At 38.9% G+C, this 17,162-nt stretch overlaps 1 protein-coding gene across 2 annotated transcripts; it reads left to right on the top strand.

The window, feature by feature from the left end:
- Positions 1–2,491: 2,491 nt before the first annotated feature.
- LOC102302740 (von Willebrand factor A domain-containing protein 5A) lies at positions 2,492–16,236 on the top strand. Of its 2 annotated transcripts, none has more exons than XM_042216394.1 (19): positions 2,492–2,589; positions 4,780–4,827; positions 4,987–5,189; positions 5,285–5,507; positions 8,382–8,566; positions 8,640–8,754; positions 8,894–9,033; positions 9,123–9,211; positions 9,297–9,441; positions 10,204–10,283; positions 10,367–10,481; positions 10,639–10,797; positions 10,868–10,971; positions 11,798–12,018; positions 13,101–13,115; positions 13,894–14,034; positions 14,331–14,476; positions 15,870–15,993; positions 16,100–16,236. In XM_042216394.1, the coding sequence occupies exons 2-19, from the start codon at positions 4,785–4,787 to the stop codon at positions 16,177–16,179; spliced, it is 2,328 nt and encodes a 775-aa protein (XP_042072328.1). In that variant the 5' UTR covers positions 2,492–2,589; positions 4,780–4,784; the 3' UTR covers positions 16,180–16,236. The 2 variants fall into 2 exon arrangements, with proteins under 2 accessions (XP_042072328.1, XP_042072329.1); XM_042216395.1 differs by having other exon boundaries at positions 13,897–14,034.
- The last annotated feature ends 926 nt before the right edge of the window (positions 16,237–17,162 follow it).

The raw sequence follows: 17,162 nt of genomic DNA on the forward strand, positions 1-17,162 counted from the left end.
ACCCTTTTGGGCTAAGCCCCGGGTGTTTCAAATGTCTGGCTCCGCCTCTGATCAAGCCTTGAAAGTTGGTGCTACTCATTGTTACAAGTGGTCCAACTTTTCGGGATTAGTTACAACCCCCTTTGACTGCACAAAAGCAGTCTTGCAACACACTGTGGTGCCATAATCTTGTGTGCATCAGTAGAATGGTATTGTGCTGTAGAAAGTAGTGTGTTGCTACAAAAAAATGGTGTGAAAAGGGGAACTTTTCCATGTTTATTATATTTTCTTGCTGCGATTGTTCTTGTTTTATTGTAAGGTGACCTTGAGGGTCTTAAAGGCGCCTATAAATAAAATGTATTATTATTATTATTATTATTATTATTATTATTATTATTATTATTAACTAACAATGGAAGAGAGACGGACCATCATACCACTTAAAAAAGGTAGGTCTTTCCTACAATGAAGTTGCAAAGAAAGTCAAGGTGTCAGTGAGTACAGTTTCCTTCACCATCAAAGGGCACTCAGAAACTGGGTTAAACTCATACAGGAAGAGATCTGACAGACCCAAAGCCATAACTGAATCAGAGGACAAGTGTCTGAGAGTTAAAAGCTTCCATGATAAGCGGCTCAGAGGATCACAGCTTAATAGTGGTCATAGTAAGCATATTAAGTTTCAGTCTCAACTCTGAAGAGAAGACTTCAAGTTGCAGGTTTGACAGGACGAGTTGCAGCAAGAAAACCACTGGTAAGACGTCAGAATAAAACAAAGGGGCTTGCCTGGGCCATAAAACATTGACAGTGGATTACTGAAGACAGGAAGACGGTTTTATGGACTGGTCAATCAAAAAGTGAAATCTTCAGTTTATCACGCAGGATCTTTGTACCCCGTTGACTAGGCGAAAGGATGGTTCCACAGTGTGTGGTGTCAACTGTCAAACATGGAGGACGAAGTGTGATGTCTGGGGTTGTATTGCTGGATTCAGGGTTGGTGACTTGTACAGAGTGAGAGGCACCCTGAACCAAAATGGCTACTGCAGTACACTGCAGCCCCATCCAGTATTCTCTGGTATGTACCTATTTGGTCATGGGTTCATCCTACAGCAAGACCCAAAACACAAGCCCAAGGTATGACAGAACTACCTCAGGAAAAACAGAACAAGATGGTAAGCTTGAAAACATGGAGTGGCCAGCACAGCCTCCAAACTTAAACCACATTGGGTTGTTTTGAGATGAACTGGACAGAAGAGTGAAAGCAAACGTACATACAATGCCACACATTTATGGTAACTTCTGCAACAGATATGGGAAGAACTTTCTGAAGAACCTTTGATTTCTATTGTAGAAAGAAGGCCATGGGTGTGTTCAGCTGTTATATCTGCCAAAGATGGCTACTTTGAACAGTCAAAAGTTTAGAATACATGTTGGTCTATAAATTGATTCCATGATTTCTTTTTAAACTCCAATTGCTTATTTGTACTATGCTTTTATTTCAGAGTGCAATGAGACAAACTGCAGAATTTTCAATAAAAAAATAAAATAAAACAAAGTTGGGGTTTTCTAAAACGCTTGATCTTTAGTGTATGTCATTTTATGGAGTTTATAAGTTAAACTTGAAAACCACTTCACAGCATTTTCTTCTTTTCAGTTATTGTGAAAACAGCTAATTCCACCACATTTGAACATTCAGTCACATATTTAAACATATATTTACTTAATGTTTCATTTACTTTAGGTAATTCTATTTCAATTACATTTGTATTCAGCATCAGCTGAACATAATACACTTTCAAATCAAATGCAGAGGGATATTTTGTTTCAAAAGAGATAAGTTAATTCTCCCCAAAAAGAGAACTCTAGCTAAAATCAACTCCGTCCACATGTAAACTCAAAGAACGAAGTCAAACGCTGCCCCAAGAACATGCCAAATCCTAACTGTGTAGAAATGTTGGCGAATCAGAAGTCTAGAAGCCTGGGAGGGAAAGCGGAAACGGGTTTGTTAAGTACTTCTGAAAAGCTTTGGAGGTTTTCTGGAAAAACCAGCTAATTTTGTGTTACTTTTTAAGTGCCTTCACTATTTCAGATGTTAATAACTGAAGACAGTATTTTGGCTGGTGTAGACTCACAACTTAGGAATGAGCAAAATGCATACAGCATACACGAGTTTCATTTAAAAAAAGAAATGTATTCAAAACCGACGTGGGGATTTGGGTTTTGAGAGCATCTGTGTTGAATATAGAAGCCACTACGAAAGTTCACCCTGACTCCTTTGTCTTTCTAAATAGAGGGACAGTGTGTGTAACTGCGTGTGTATATGTAAGCGTGTAAAAACTGCAGGTAGTAAGATTAAAAGCAACACTATTATCCGCATGTGGGGAAGTAGAACTTCATCTCATGTAAAAAAAAAAAACGTGGCGCACAGCGTGACGTCAAAAACGGCGCACAAATTTGACATAAATAATTAAATCTCCGTTTTCCTTGACCACGCCTAACCGCAAAACAGGCGTTCCGGTTTCGAGCATCTCCGCCGTGGCAGGAATTTTTTAAAATCTAAACACAGGGATACAAGTATAAAGCACCATTTACGTTGCAGTGACGACGTCAAGGGTGAGTAATGGATGGCACCTCTCACGCCACAAGTAGCCTGACTTTAGCCATATTGTTTTGTTAAGCTTGCTCTTTTAATTAGCGTCTGGAAAGTGTTTTAATTTCAGGTCTGGTGGTATCAAGGGCGGAGATTTCGGTTTTTGGCATTGGTGGGGACGGATGATTGGGGCGAACTCTGCCCTGTTTCTTCTTGTTTTTTTTCCTTCTTGTCTTTGCTTCTTGAAAAAGAATGAGAAATATACTTGCCTACACATGCTATTCTACATGCTTTTAAACCATTTAAAATTACAATTCATAGTTTTATATGTGAATTATATATGTTAAATTACTATTAAACAAATTACTAAGTATTTTAGACTTTAGTTTACTTCAGCCATATTCCATATAAATCAGATATCATACAAAAATAAAAATAGCTTCAAATACAGTCATGACAATAAAAGAATATGACTTTAAGGACTTAACAACATTACTTCAGTTATAGTACACCAACATCTCTTATACATGAGCACTAAGGGAACACTGAATGACCTGCTGGTTTTTGTCCATAAAACTACTCATCTAAGATTTCCACAAAGTAAAAGATCTCTCAGCAAAATTAAGCAACATTTTAGGCGCACTATTGCCCCGATCAAATCAGTGAGCTGGGATTTTTTTTTAATTCTGAACATAAACTACTGTTACAGCAACAGACATGGACTACTGGTGCCCCACACAACAACTCAGTGTCCACTATGTGAAGGAGCCAAACACATGCCTGCTCCTCTCGTTAGCTGAAATGAACTGCTGGCATATTTGTTTTACATCTGTCCAGTCTCTCCTGGTGGACATGGCAACACGTTATTCATGGTTACATACAATTTTAGACTGATGTGGGCCAAAGCCTAGCACATACTTGCCCTGTTGGGGGGGGGGGGAGTGGTATACATATACATTAGTGATGGGTAGATGAGGCCTCGTGAAGCGTTTCAGCACATTCCCCAAACTGTATCGACACTGTTTTGCTGTTTTGCTCCATACTGACACCTGCTGGACCTTAAATATCATTGCAGGCAACTTACTTGAGACTCACAACAGACACTGATTCAATGACCTAGTCATTCTTGTATACACTGTAAGGTATTGTACTTTCCATGGAATCATTTTATATCTTTTACATTTCAAATATTGTAGACATCTTTTAAAATATATTGTGAGTGAAAGTATTGTGAATGTAATATTACCTATTTAAATATAATTGACTCAGAGTTTATTATAAATTTCTATTCAGAAAAATAAGTTTATCCGATGTTTTTGCATTCAGTCTATTGCATTTTTTTTTTTTTTTGACACCATTTCCCCAGCTTTGGAAAACACATGCTCACAGGGCACAGATGAAGCTGGGGTACACAAAAACTGTAAAGCCAGGTGGAAAAGGTTCGAATAAGATGTCTTCCTATTCCCCCAGTACGTTAAAGGATCCTCTGATCTTGGAATGTTTCTCTCTGCCAAGTAGCACTTTTGTTTGTGTAAGGAAGCTTCACAGAACAGATGTGACATTTAACCTGCATAAAATAAAATAAATAATTTATCCTGCAAGTCACATTGCTTTTTTTCCTATTCTGATAGATTACACTGAAACAAAGACAGATAAACAGCTACACAATTATACAGTGAAGTCGCGTTTATTATTATATTTACAAATATTTACAAAATATCACAGTTTTTGTCTTGGTCGTATCATTTTATTTTGTTGTATTTATCCGCGACACCTTAAAGGCCGGTCTGTAAAAATATTGTCTGACATTAAACTGGTCTGTGACGCAAAAAAGGTTGGGACCACTGAAGTACAGAATCAGAGAGTTGCTAGTTTGTTTTGCTGTGACACTTATCCTCAGATATCCTCAGATCTGAACAGACTAATGAGTACCGGGAACACTGAATTTCCCGGCGGAACCCACCGGAGGGTTTATTAATTTTTATCTAATCTAATCTAATCTAATCAATGAACCTCGTGACTCATTTCTCTCAAACAAACCATTTTCTGAGCCGGTAGAAAAACCTTTTTCTGTTTGTTGATGTGAAAGTTTGCTTTGATTCTGTGCAGAAGAGACAGACTCCAAAAAAAGCTGATAAATGAAATATAATATACTATGTAAACTTAAATGTTTCATTGCGAGATTCTCTCTGTGGTGTTTGTCTCTTATATAGGTACAATGATGACATCATGTGGTCTGCTAACTGCCCAGAACAAACCAGGTAAAAATCTGATAAACATTAAAATGAATTTTCTCTTTATCATCAAAAATTAGTAGAGTTACATGGACAGATTACTCGGCAGGAGAACAATCTAATTTTGACTTTAAAAAATAAATGCTACTATGAAGTGTGACTGCTGGAATTATGTTTGTCTGTTAGTTCCTCTGAAGAGCATTGAGGTGGAGCTGGAGGTGAGGGACCATGTGGCTACAGTGGTCTCCACCCTGAACTATGAGAATAAGGAGGACAAACCATTAGAGGCTGTTTTTGTCTTCCCTCTGCCTGGAGACGCTGCTGTCTGTCATTTCAGTGCTAAGATCGGACAGACACAGATTGTAGCTGAGGTGAAGGAGAAACAGAAGGTGAGCTGGACAGTAAATATAACCTGATTATTGTTATTTTTAATCTTACATATAAACACAGTGAATGTCACTGACATGTGCCACCTGTCCTTCAGGCTCGTGAGGAGTATGATGATGCTCTGAGCTCGGGTCAGCAGGCCTTCCTATTGGAGGAGAGTGATCAGAGTCCAGATATATTCTCTCTGAGTGTGGGCAGTCTGCCTCCAGGAGAGCGCGCCTCCATCAGGTTGGAGTACGTGACTGAGCTGGCTGTGCAGGCTGATGATGGTCTGAGGTTCTGTCTGCCTACTGTGCTCAACCCTCGATACCAGCCTCAGGGTAGGAAAAAACGTTGACACTAACAGAAAGCCTCAAACTCGCACCTCTGCATAGAAAAAGGTTTCATAACTGCAACTATGGTGGTGGAGGAATTTCCAACCTCTTTCTCTCTCCGTCTCTCTTCCTCCATAAATAAAATATTTTTGAATTTGTTATGTAGACATAAAAGATAAACTTGAAAAGAATTAAGCGTAACATGGAAACATAAACATTGAAAGCAACTGTCTTTCTCAACACTTTATTTTCAAGTCCAGAATCTATAACATGATTAGGGGATGGACTTTGGGGTTACGGAGTATCTGTGCTGTGTTAGGCTATGTCATTCTTTCTTTCTCATTCTGCATTTATTCTGTCTTTCAAACATACAAAATTATTTGATTGCCTTCCACCATTACTATAACTGCAGTTTCTTTGCTCTTTGTGTCATTTCTAGCCAGAATTTAAACACAGGGTTTACTGTGGCTCCTCTGAAAGAGAACACTCAAATCAGAAGTACTTGACTCCCTGGTATAACTCGCAAATGTGCTCCTTAAAGCAGATAAAGTAAGCTAGAAACAGTGTCTCACTAATTTAGAAGATCATCATTTAGCTTAAAAATAGTTTTTTGCTTTATAAAAAAGCCTTCAGTAAAGCTAGAAGGTTACTATTCATCACTGATTGAAGGAAATAAGAGCAACCCTAGGTTTCTCTGCAGCATTTTATTCATTTTATTCTATTACATTGTCTACAATTGTGTACAGTATCTTATTCTTATCCTTTTCCAGTGTTTTTCTAATTTTTACGATGTAACTTTGCACTGTCCACTTTCTGCTGTAACAAAACAAATTTCCCACAGGTTGGACTAATAAAGGTTATCTTATCGTATCTTATCTTAGCACTGTAGTCAAGCTGACAAAAAGTCAGAGCTCTGCTGAGCCAACCATTCCTTTAACGTTAAATAGTAATGAATTCATGAATGTCTTCACAAATACAATTTTAACTACTAGAGGAAAAACATACTGATAATCATCTCACTGACTTAACAATGTGTAGAGTTACTTTCAGTACCATTGGTATTTATTTCATCTTTTTCTTCAATTGATCTTTCTGAGTTAACTTCAGTAATTACTTCATTACTTCCTCCAAATGATCAACATGTCTCATAGACCCCATTCCTACAAGACTGTTCAAAGAAACTCTGCCAATAGTTAATATTTCATTCTTAAATATGATCAACCTATTTCTATTAAGCGGCTATGTACCACAGGTCTTCAGACTGGCAGTAGTTCAACTGTTACTTTAAAAGCCACCTCTAGACCCAGCAGTCTTAACTAATTACAGGACAGCCTTCCTTTTACCTGAAAAATTAAACAAATGTGTAGGACTGCTTTCTTCCATTTGTGCACTATATCCCAAATAGAAACATCTTGTCTCAGAGTGACACTGAAAAAACTAGTTCATGCATTTATTACTTCTAGGCTGGACTACTGTAATTCATTAACATCAGGATGTCCTAAAAACTCCCTGAAAAGACTTCAACTGATATAAAATCCAGCAGCGAGAGTACTGACAGGGACTGGAGAGAACATATTTCTCTCATATTGGCTTCCTTGTTCAGTCCAGAACTGAATTCAAATTCCTGCTCCTCACATACAAGGAGTTGAATAATCAGGCCCCATCGTATTTTATTGACCTTATAGTACCATATCACCCCATTAAAGCAATTTGCTCTAAGACTGCGGGTTTACTTGTAGATGCTAGAGTATATAATAGCAGAATGGGAGGGAGAGCCTTCAGTTTTCAGGCCTCTCTTCTATGGAACCAGCTTCCAGTTTGGATTCAGGAGACAGACACTATTTCTAGTTTTAAGATTAGGCTTAAAACTTTCCTTTTTGCTAAAGCACATAGTTAGGACTGGATCAGGTGACCCTGAAACTTCCCTTAGTTCAGACCTTCCCAAAGTGTGGGGTCAGGCTGATCCTGCCACGATTTGTTCCCCCGGTTCAAATCACGGACAAACAGTATCCCACAGTTGTTTATGTTTTTAAACCCATTTTGCACAGAGAGGCATTTTTGAAAAATGTATTGATAGCAATGTTGAATATTATTACACAGGAAAAAAACAAAACAACTACACGTAAAATAATCACACCGTGACGCCTCTGCTTGTAAGGGACAGTAACTGCGTGTAAAACCTGCAGATAGCAGATTAACAGTATTTTGTCTCTATCTGCCAATTCATCTCATGTAAAGAATAACGTGGCGCACAGTGACGTGAAAAAGGCACATACCTTTGACGTTGTCGTGACAACTCTGTATTCCTCGTCCACACGTGTAAATGCAAAAAAGGAGTTTTAAAAAAATCTCAGTTATCGGTGATTCAAAACGTTTATGTGGACGAAACAGCTGCGTTTTCAAAAATACCTGTGTAGGTGCGGACGTAGTAAAAGAGTTAGTAGTTATTATTACTACCTGTAATTTATTGCAGTTTACTTGTATTTGCTTAATTGTTTACTAAATGTTTGAGGTGTGAAATAAACCGCAATGAAGCAAAATATGTGTGTGTGTGGTTGGAGGATGTGCTTGTGCTAGTGCTTGTGCGTGCGGGGGGGCAACATTTTTCTTGTAAAACAAAGAGGGGCCTAGCAAAAAAAGTTTGGGAACCACTGCCTTAGTACACTGCAATAGGTCAAGGTTCCCATGAAGCATTAAGTGTTTTTCTTCACTGAGTGTTTTTTCACTCACTATACGTTTACACATACCTCTGCATTTAATTCAAGTTCTCTTCCACGGCATGTCTTTGTCCTGTTTTACTCCTCTCACCCTCAACCGGTCTTGGCAAATGGCTGGCCCTCCCTCAACCTGGTTCTGCTGGACGTTTCTACCTGTAAATAGGGAGCTTTTCCCTCTCATTGTTGCCAAGGAACTTGCTCATAGGGGGTCTTTCGAGTGTGGGGTTAGTGCCCTACAGTCTGTCTTTCTCTGCCCGAGTGTCCTCTCCTCGTCCAATCTCTAAAGTAGAGTCCAACTGTTCCCTGGACCCTCTCCAGTACCTCAACACTGATCAAACCCAGGCCACGGTAGGTAGAGTGCTGCTGTGTCTGCTCTGTACTTATAACTGAGAATAAATATGAATGTGTTTGTGGTGTGCAGGTCAAGCTGGCTGCAGGACACAAGTTTGACAGAGATGTTGAACTGCTGATTTATTACAAAGACGCCCACCAGCCCACTGCTGTGGTGGAGGCAGGACAGGCCTCTGCTGAGCCGGGTGAGTGGAAATGATAGGAGTAGTTGGTTTGAAAATGTAAAAAAAAATTGCTTATCTACTGCTGCTTGGAAGTTCAATTTGTTGGCATAAACAAAAAACAATTTCTCCCATTTTTTTTAAAAAATTTTTTATTTTTCAGGCTCTCTGATGGGTGATCCAGTGGTGATGGTGAGTCTGTACCCTGAGTTCTCCCAGTCTGCGATGTCTTCATGTGGAGAGTTTGTGTTCTTAATGGATCGATCTGGAAGTATGAGTAATACTCGCATCCGCAGTGCCAGGGTATTCATAATATATTTAGTCATAAACTCATAGTTTCATGTTGTTCCTCTCACACAGTGGCCTCACTATATTTTCAATGTTCTCTTAAGGATACTCTGCTGCTCCTGTTGAAGAGCTTACCAATGGGCTGCTATTTCAATATTTACAGTTTTGGGTCCAGATATGAACACATCTTCCCGTGAGTCTCTTCCAGCCCAACAAAGGTCCTTTTGTCCTTGACATGAAATACGTGCATGTTTGTATTGGTATTTGTGTGATGGCAGTAAGAGTGTGGAGTACAGCCAGCAGACCATGGAGGAGGCTCTAAAGAAAGTTGAGCAGATGGAGGCTAATCTTGGAGGAACTGAGATCCTGGAGCCCCTCAAATATATTTACAGCCAGCCCTGCATTCCCAATCAGCCAAGACAGGTAACACACACTCACACGCTCTTCTGGTTTGCTGTCCTCGTGGGGACATCCCAATAACATAATGCTTACCCTAAACTTAACCATTAACCATAAACCAATTGTAACCCTAAAATACTAAAACCACAATTTAAGTGTGGAAAATGTCTTCAACAACGTGGGGACCATGGTCCCCACCAAGATAGTAAGAACCCGTATGTCGCGCGCGCGCGCACACCCACAAACACACACCCACACACACACACACACACACACACACACACACACACACCACACACACAAAAACACACACACACACACACACAAACTGCTTTGCATTAATCTCCTGGAAATTTCCTTTGAACTTAATTTTACTTTCTGCTTGCCTTGCTTTAGCCTTAGAACAACTTCATCTTAAAATATAATGATTTAGGATATTTTAGCTTTTTTTATATCACCATGAAGATGCTTTATAGGGATGTATCTACATAGAGCAGATTCAGTTTCATAAAAACATTGGACAAAACTTGGACCACACACGCTCTACAAATGTTTTCTCAGCATTGGCACAGGGTTAAAATATATCACATATTTTAACCCTGTGAATATAATCGTTGTTCATGTAACAGCTTTGTTCTTTAGTTTGGAGTTCATACTAACTGTACATTGTTCTTTGCACACTACCATAAAAACATTTGTGTTTCTGAATCCTAACTCAGCTCTCAGAACAAGCTGTGTGTTTCTGGGTCTGATGTTTTGTCCTCATGTGCCAACTCTCCTCTCTAGCTGTTTGTCTTTACTGATGGAGAGGTGAGGAACACCAAAGAAGTGATAGATCTGGTGAAGAAGAACTCAGATTCTCACAGGTGAAACCACAAAAACACAAGTACGTCTACACAATTACAGAATGTCCAACATGTCCTCTATGTAGAAAACTGTTGTATTGCAGGTGTTTCTCTTTTGGGATTGGGGAAGGGGCCAGCTCTGCTCTCATCAATGGGATGGCCAACGAAGGAGGAGGTCATGCTCAGTTCATCACAGGGACTGACAGGATGCAAGCAAAAGTAAGACATTAAACACAATTAGAAGTCAAGTTAAACATTGCTGCAGCAGCAGCAGCAGCAGCAGCAGCAGATGCATATTTGTGATCAGACCTGCAGTGAGTAAAATGTCTGTTCCAGCTGTTTGTGTATATTTGGAGAGTTTTTCATTATTTTTCAGGCGATGCAGTCGCTGCGATTTGCTCTGCAGCCGACTGTGGTCGACATCTCAGTCACATGGGATTTACCAAAGGAAGTGTCTGTCACTGTCCTCTCTCCACCAATCACAGCACTTTTCCAGGGTCAGAGGTCACTGATTTATGCCCAGCTCAGTGGACAGGTAAGAGCAGCACCTTCTCATGTTGTTGTTTAACTATTTCATAACTTCTGACCCTGTGATTCTGTGTCAGAGCTCAGAGGCAGCAGAGGGCTGTGTGACGGTGAAGTACAGCCTGGCAGGTCATCCCTCTGAGAACCAGTTGCACTTCAGTCTCAGACCTGCAGAGGACACTGGGTAAAACAGAGTTTAAGAAACTCAGTACTTTTCATTGGTTCATGACTTTAGATATATTGGGTTGAAAATAGCAGTAGATTATAATGAATGTTGAACTGAAATATGTTGTGTTCACATCTGAAATAAAGTATTTAAATAACCACTGACATTTACTTTTTATTGCATTCTTGGCTAAGTCGACATTGATGATTAACCCTCTCAAGGCAGGCGTTGCCGATTTGCAACAGTTAAAAACTAACAACCTGATTACCCCACATACATATTTTATGAGTTTTTTTACTCAGAAGTACCACTGCAGGACTTGGTTGTGCATTAGCAACAAAAAGTTTAATTTGAGCCTGAGAGGGTTAATATCCTATTGCATTCAATCACTTCTGAATCTCTTCATAACTTCTACTCCGCATGCTGAGCTTATCCACAAACCTTTTAAATAAAGTAAAAAAGATAACATTCTCTTGTTTGCTGTAATTACTAACCACTCACACAGGAGGAGAGACTTCTTTCTCACTATCAGTGAGAATGAATCAGTGGAATTTGCTCATTGAGATATTAATTATAAATTCTTTTAGTCTTAATCACAAATATTGTAACAATCCAAACTCTAATATCAGCGCTATCAGCAGGTTTAAAACCTGAAGAAAGTGCTCATGTGTCATTTGGATTTTGATTACTTCTAGGTATGAGCATTTGTTTTCAATCATGGTATCTGATGTGATTTTTGGGGAGTTTGACTCCAACTCTATATAACCTTAAAAAATACAATGGTAAAAAAACCAAAGAAACACTTAAGTAAACCATCTCTTGGTGTGTTCCTTCTTATCTGCAGATTAACAGTCCACAGGTTGGGTGCTCGAACTCTAATTCGCTCCCTGGAGATGGGGGAGAGAGAGCACAGAGGACAGCAAGTTGGAGGTGTGAAGGAGAAGGTGGTGCATCTCAGTGTCCAAACAGGAGTGAGCAGTTCTTTCACTGCCTTCATTGCTGTCAACAAAGACAACAGCGAAGTGATTCAAGGACCTCTTGTGTGCAGAAATGTTCCGACACCCTGTGAGTTTTTGCCAAAAGCAAAGCTAAAAGTCAGCCACAGCTCTGAAGCAAAGATGGTTGAGCATGAATAAAACCAGTAAAATGTTTGGTTTAAGAGAAGGTCAGACCCAAATGAAAAGAATGATTAGCAACAAGGTGGTAAAAATAATGTAGGTACTGATCAGACAGCAGTATGAGAGAGAGGGATGCATGTAAAAAAGCATTGGTTACCCAATAAATTTGTTCCCTAATACTTTTAAGTGTTGATGGAGTCTTTACGTCATCTTACAGTAGTTTTGACCCAGAGGATTCTGCAAATCGTTATAATATTGTCAGCCAGCAACTTTTGGTGTGTATGAGTTATGTAGGAGTTATGTTATGTTATTTTAGTTATAAAATCTATGGCATTATTTTTGTGCCTCTGTTCTGAGTGTATGCATATTATTTTTGTAAGTACAAATGTTGCATTTTCAGGAGAAAATTATTTTGAATGAAGAAAAGCTTAATTTGAGCGAACAAAATTCATTGCTGCTAAATGTATTTCAGTGTTTGCTAATATCTATATACACACACAATAACAGCCCCTCTCGCTCAGTTGTTGGCATTTTCTCCTGCTCAGAAATCTGGTCTGTGTGCTCATAGATATCTACCGTCCTGCTCTCAGTGTGACGCTCATGCTTTCAACACCTCTGCTTCCTGCACGCTCAACTCTTTCTGTACACCGTTGTAAATGTGCCACAAAACCAACCAATCACAGTCTTGGATGCAAAAATTCTGGTTGGCTCGCTAGCTACTGTATTCCAAAAAACACTGTCCAAAATGTAGCTAAATCCAGTGGACTGGTTTGGTTTAAACTAGACTAAAACCAACAATGGTCTTAAAAAATAATATTTTTTAAAATAAAATAATTAAACATACTAACTGAAATGGGTTGGGCTACACCTTGGACAGTGTTTCTGGAATGCAGTAGCTAGCAAGCTGATTGGAGACCAATACAGCCAATTGTTTGTATGAAGCTCAAGAGCCAAAAGGTTTGAAAATTCTTTTTACTAACGTGTTTTCACCTTTCTTTCTTTTTTCTTGTTCTTTTTTTGCGTTCTCAGCATTCAAGGGATTAGGTAAGGAAAATGGGTTTTGTTTTTTTTGTTTTTTTAATATTTTGTGTTTTGTAATTATAAGCATACCCACTTAGCAAAATTGGTATGGCCTGGATCTGGCCCACACAATGTGCTTACACATGGCCCACATACCGCAAAGAATGACGGCCCTTTGGTGGTCCAGATCTGGTTTGCCAGAGATGGCCCACACATGGGCCAGAACAAGGTCAGTTGCAGGCACACTGGTGGTCCTGTGCCTTATGTCAGCCTTATGTGTACTTTAATCAAGCCATGTAATAACAACATGTGCCGGAACATAATAGCGCAAAAGTAACATGACGAAACTCTGTTCAGAGAATGGACTAATTCTTTTATAGCTGCCATGACACCAGTCAGTCAGAAGTGCCGGCTTGATACCAGATCTGGGCCAGACCTGCTTGCTATTTGGGTAGGCTGCTGTCTAAAGCAACAAAAAAACATATGAACCAGTTCCTGACATATAGCAGTTGAAGAGTTTTCATTGTCCTACATTTAAGAGAGATGCCATTGCATTTGTTGCACATTTGTTTAGTCAGGGCTTCCACAGCCAGTGGAATTGGAGCAGCTTTACTTTGTTTAGATGACCATCACTGCACTGGATGGATGTGGATTTCTATTTATCAGGAAGGAATAAACTTAATCTCAGTGTTAGTCATATGAAAGTAATGAATTACCAGATCACCCAGTTGGACTTTAGTGTGTGTGTTGTTTATAATAATGACTTGAGCTTTACTGAGTTGCGGTCTCTCTAATCTCTCAGCAGCTCATTGCTATGAACCAACAAAGTCTGACAGCAAAAAAGGGCTATTTCCTCACATGAAGAAGAAACTACCTGTCTTTTGGAACTCTCATAAGATGCCTACCAAGCATTATGCTGCTTCACATATGTTTGTTTACGAAGGTAATGTTGGTTAAAAGTAGACACATAAAGCTTTTAGTTTCCATCATTTACAGAATATCAGGGCACCCAATAAATTCTTCATTGTTGTTGCCACATCAGACTCATCTTACCATAACACTGCACTGCAAAACTTTACATGGGAAGAAGTGAGCGCAGTTTGGTACCACAAAAAAGGAGCAAAAAGTGCCTTACTGTAAATTTACTGTATAATATTTATTTTTTAATTAAATAGAAAGGCCATGACTGGACACTTGATGTTCAGTTATTATTTCATCTTTGTACTTTTTTTCCCCCAGCTGCTGTGCATGAGCACCTATCCAGAGACCCTTTGCTACAGTTAGTCTCCCTCCAGGAGGCGTCTGGCTGCTGGCTGCTTGATCCAGCTCTGGCTACTGCACTGGGAAAGACCAGCAAGGAGGTGAAAAAGTCAAAGCCTGAAAAGGTGGGTTTTTGTCAGTTTCAATCATTACAAAAAGTGATGATATGCATGTTAATCAAATTTTATGGTACAAAATATAGAAAGAAATTACAAATATTAAACATAACATAACCCAAAAGATGAAAATGAAGTCAGCTGTAGTAAAAACTGGCAAAAAGTATTTCCCACATAAGAGGTGTCCGTGAAGGTATTTGCCTTATGTTACATTAGTTATGTTATCACAATTGTAAAAACTAAGATCAGAACCCTTTTATGTAAAGGTAGTTTGTTGAGATTATGTGTGTAGAAGCATTAATTTGTCTTGGTGTACCTACATTCACATGTGACTGGCTGCCTGTTGCTGTTTTAACTCCATTACTTTCTGTTGTTGCCCGTTCTCTGTGCCATGTATTGCCTGGTGTTCATATAAGAGCCGGAAAGCCCTGGGTTTCAAGGGGGCAGGGTTGGTTGTAATTGAAGGGACCCAGGCTTCTCATTCCAAGTACCACAGGGATCACTGAATGAAAAATTGCTTCCTTGAAAAAGACTAAAATTACAGTTCAGTGTAGAATATTACCTAAAATAAACTATATACAAAATGCCTTCAAATGACAGAGATGCAGAAATGTGTGGATTTCCTCCAGAGCCATGGCTCAGTGTTTGTGTGTCTAAATTAGTCTCACAGACCTGAATATGACACTGGAAGCCATTTATATTTCTGAACCTGTTTAAACTGCTGCTCACCACTAACAAGCACAAGCATCAATTTTGGACTTTTAAACCTTTTCATAAGTTTTGCATCTTTTCCTTCTGATTTAAAATCTCCCTTATGGTCATTCATACTACACAAAGTAATTAAGCAATAAACAATTAAATGACCGAGAAGTTAGTTTTCACTTTCAGCAATAGAAATTTCTTTGGTTTTTTTGTGACTAACAAAAACTGGACAGTCTAGAGAATTTTACACATTTATTTACTATAATTTAAGTTCAAAGAGTCGTACTGACAGGTTTCCTTCTATGTTATAGCAGGTTTTTCTTCATTATGTAGAAAAACGGTTAAATATGTAACAACTTTAGTTTCAGTGGTCCGACCCACTTAAGATCAAAGTGGGCTGAACGTGGCCTATGATGTAAAATTAGACACATCTTGTCTATCGCAGGAGATGATGCTCTATCAAATACCTTCAGAAATACCCCAGGATAACAGCAATAACACTGCAGGAGAGAGAAGCCTCTGGCAAAACACACAAAATAAGTGTGCATGGCTTGTTTATTGTACTGAATAAAGTCAATTGCTCTCAGGGTGTGTGTGTGTGTGTGTGTGTGTGTGTGTGTGTGTGTGTGTGTGTGTGTGTGTGTGTGTGTGTGTGTGTGTGTGTGTTCCCTGCTTTATTTGTCTTTTATTGGGGAATTAGGGCAGCAATGAAGTGTGGGCCACCGTTCTGGCTCTGATCTGGCTTCATGCTTTCAAGATGGATGCAAAGGACGAGTGGGAGCTTCTGGCTATGAAGGCTGCCTCATGGCTCCGTGCTCAGAATGGTAGTAACACGATAATAACAGAAAATGCTGCATATCCATGACACAAAGTTAAAGTGAGCTATTCTTGCAAATTCATTCTTTTAATCCTTGTGTTTTGTGTTCTTAGCACCATGTGTGTCAGAGTGTGTGGACGCTGGAAATGTCCTGTTGGGTTCCAGCGTGAAGAAAGAAGCTCTGGGACTCTGAGAGTTTTCTCAAAGAGCTAGTTATGCCAAATGCCTTTTGATTCAGTGTTGTGTCTTCTTCATTCACGTTTTTCACTGACTGTGTGTTTATACATCATTCTGCATTTAATCATCAGTTATTATTAATCTCTGGCTCTCTTCCATAGCGTGTCTTTTGTCCTGCTCCCTCCACTCAGAAATAAGAGAGAAAGCACACTAATGTGCAGACTAATGTACACGCTTAATGTGCCCTACACGCTTGTGCCTTGGGAAACGTTCGTCTTTGTGATTAAGATTTGTATATTAGCAAGCAATTTATGTTTAATTTTCTGTACATTTCAGTTAGAAAAACGAGGAGAAGCCTTAAGAAAGGAAAGGGTTTAAAAAGCTCTTCAAAGTCAAGAAAAGCAAGCCTTGTGGAGATCTCTTCTGTTGTGTTTGCTGGCTGTCAAGCTTCACATTGTTACGTGGTGTGAGGGCAGCACGAGGCAACTACTGTTGTGATTTGGAGCTATATAAACAAAACTGAATTAAATTGTACTGAATGATGTCTCCGCTGTTATATTTATTGTTCATGTTTCATTTTTATTTTGTTGCAATTGTTCTAAATGCTTTTTGAACTTAATCAAACTATTTTACTTGTATTTCCATTTGTGCCTTGAACTGAAAATTAAAAATTAAAATTGGTGCTTGGAAGATTAAGAATTTTTCTTTGGTTTAACTCAGTCCTTCTGAGTAAAGATCTATAGCTTCAGTTCAAGAAAATGAATAATGGTATACAGGAGTACAGTATCAAATTACACTGATAACTGAAGAACTACCATGCGGCTTATTCCTTCATTCTTTATTAACAGGACAAGTCACATTAAAGCTTTACAATAAAAAAGACATGTAACAAACACAAAACATCAGAGAATAATAAGTTTATCAAAACATAAGTTCTAATAAGTAAACGTGAGCAAAGGCTGTAAATGTAAAAGCTACACTTTAGCATAAAATATAATG

The sequence above is a fragment of the Haplochromis burtoni genome, unplaced genomic scaffold, assembly GCF_018398535.1.
Source record: "Haplochromis burtoni strain Fernald_Lab_line unplaced genomic scaffold, NCSU_Asbu1 Contig_1036, whole genome shotgun sequence".
NCBI lineage: Eukaryota > Metazoa > Chordata > Actinopteri > Cichliformes > Cichlidae > Haplochromis > Haplochromis burtoni.

What these genes read in the sequence shown, in the direction of transcription:
- LOC102302740 (XM_042216394.1), top strand. Translation starts at nt 4,785, where the DNA reads ATGATGACATCATGTGGTCTGCTAACTGCCCAGAACAAACCAG. An exon ending in CCCTCGATACCAGCCTCAGG is followed by an intron (nt 5,508 to 8,381) that starts GTAGGAAAAAAC and finishes ACCTGTAAATAG; the next exon opens with GGAGCTTTTCCCTCTCATTG. An exon ending in TTCCCAATCAGCCAAGACAG is followed by an intron (nt 9,442 to 10,203) that starts GTAACACACACT and finishes TCTCCTCTCTAG; the next exon opens with CTGTTTGTCTTTACTGATGG.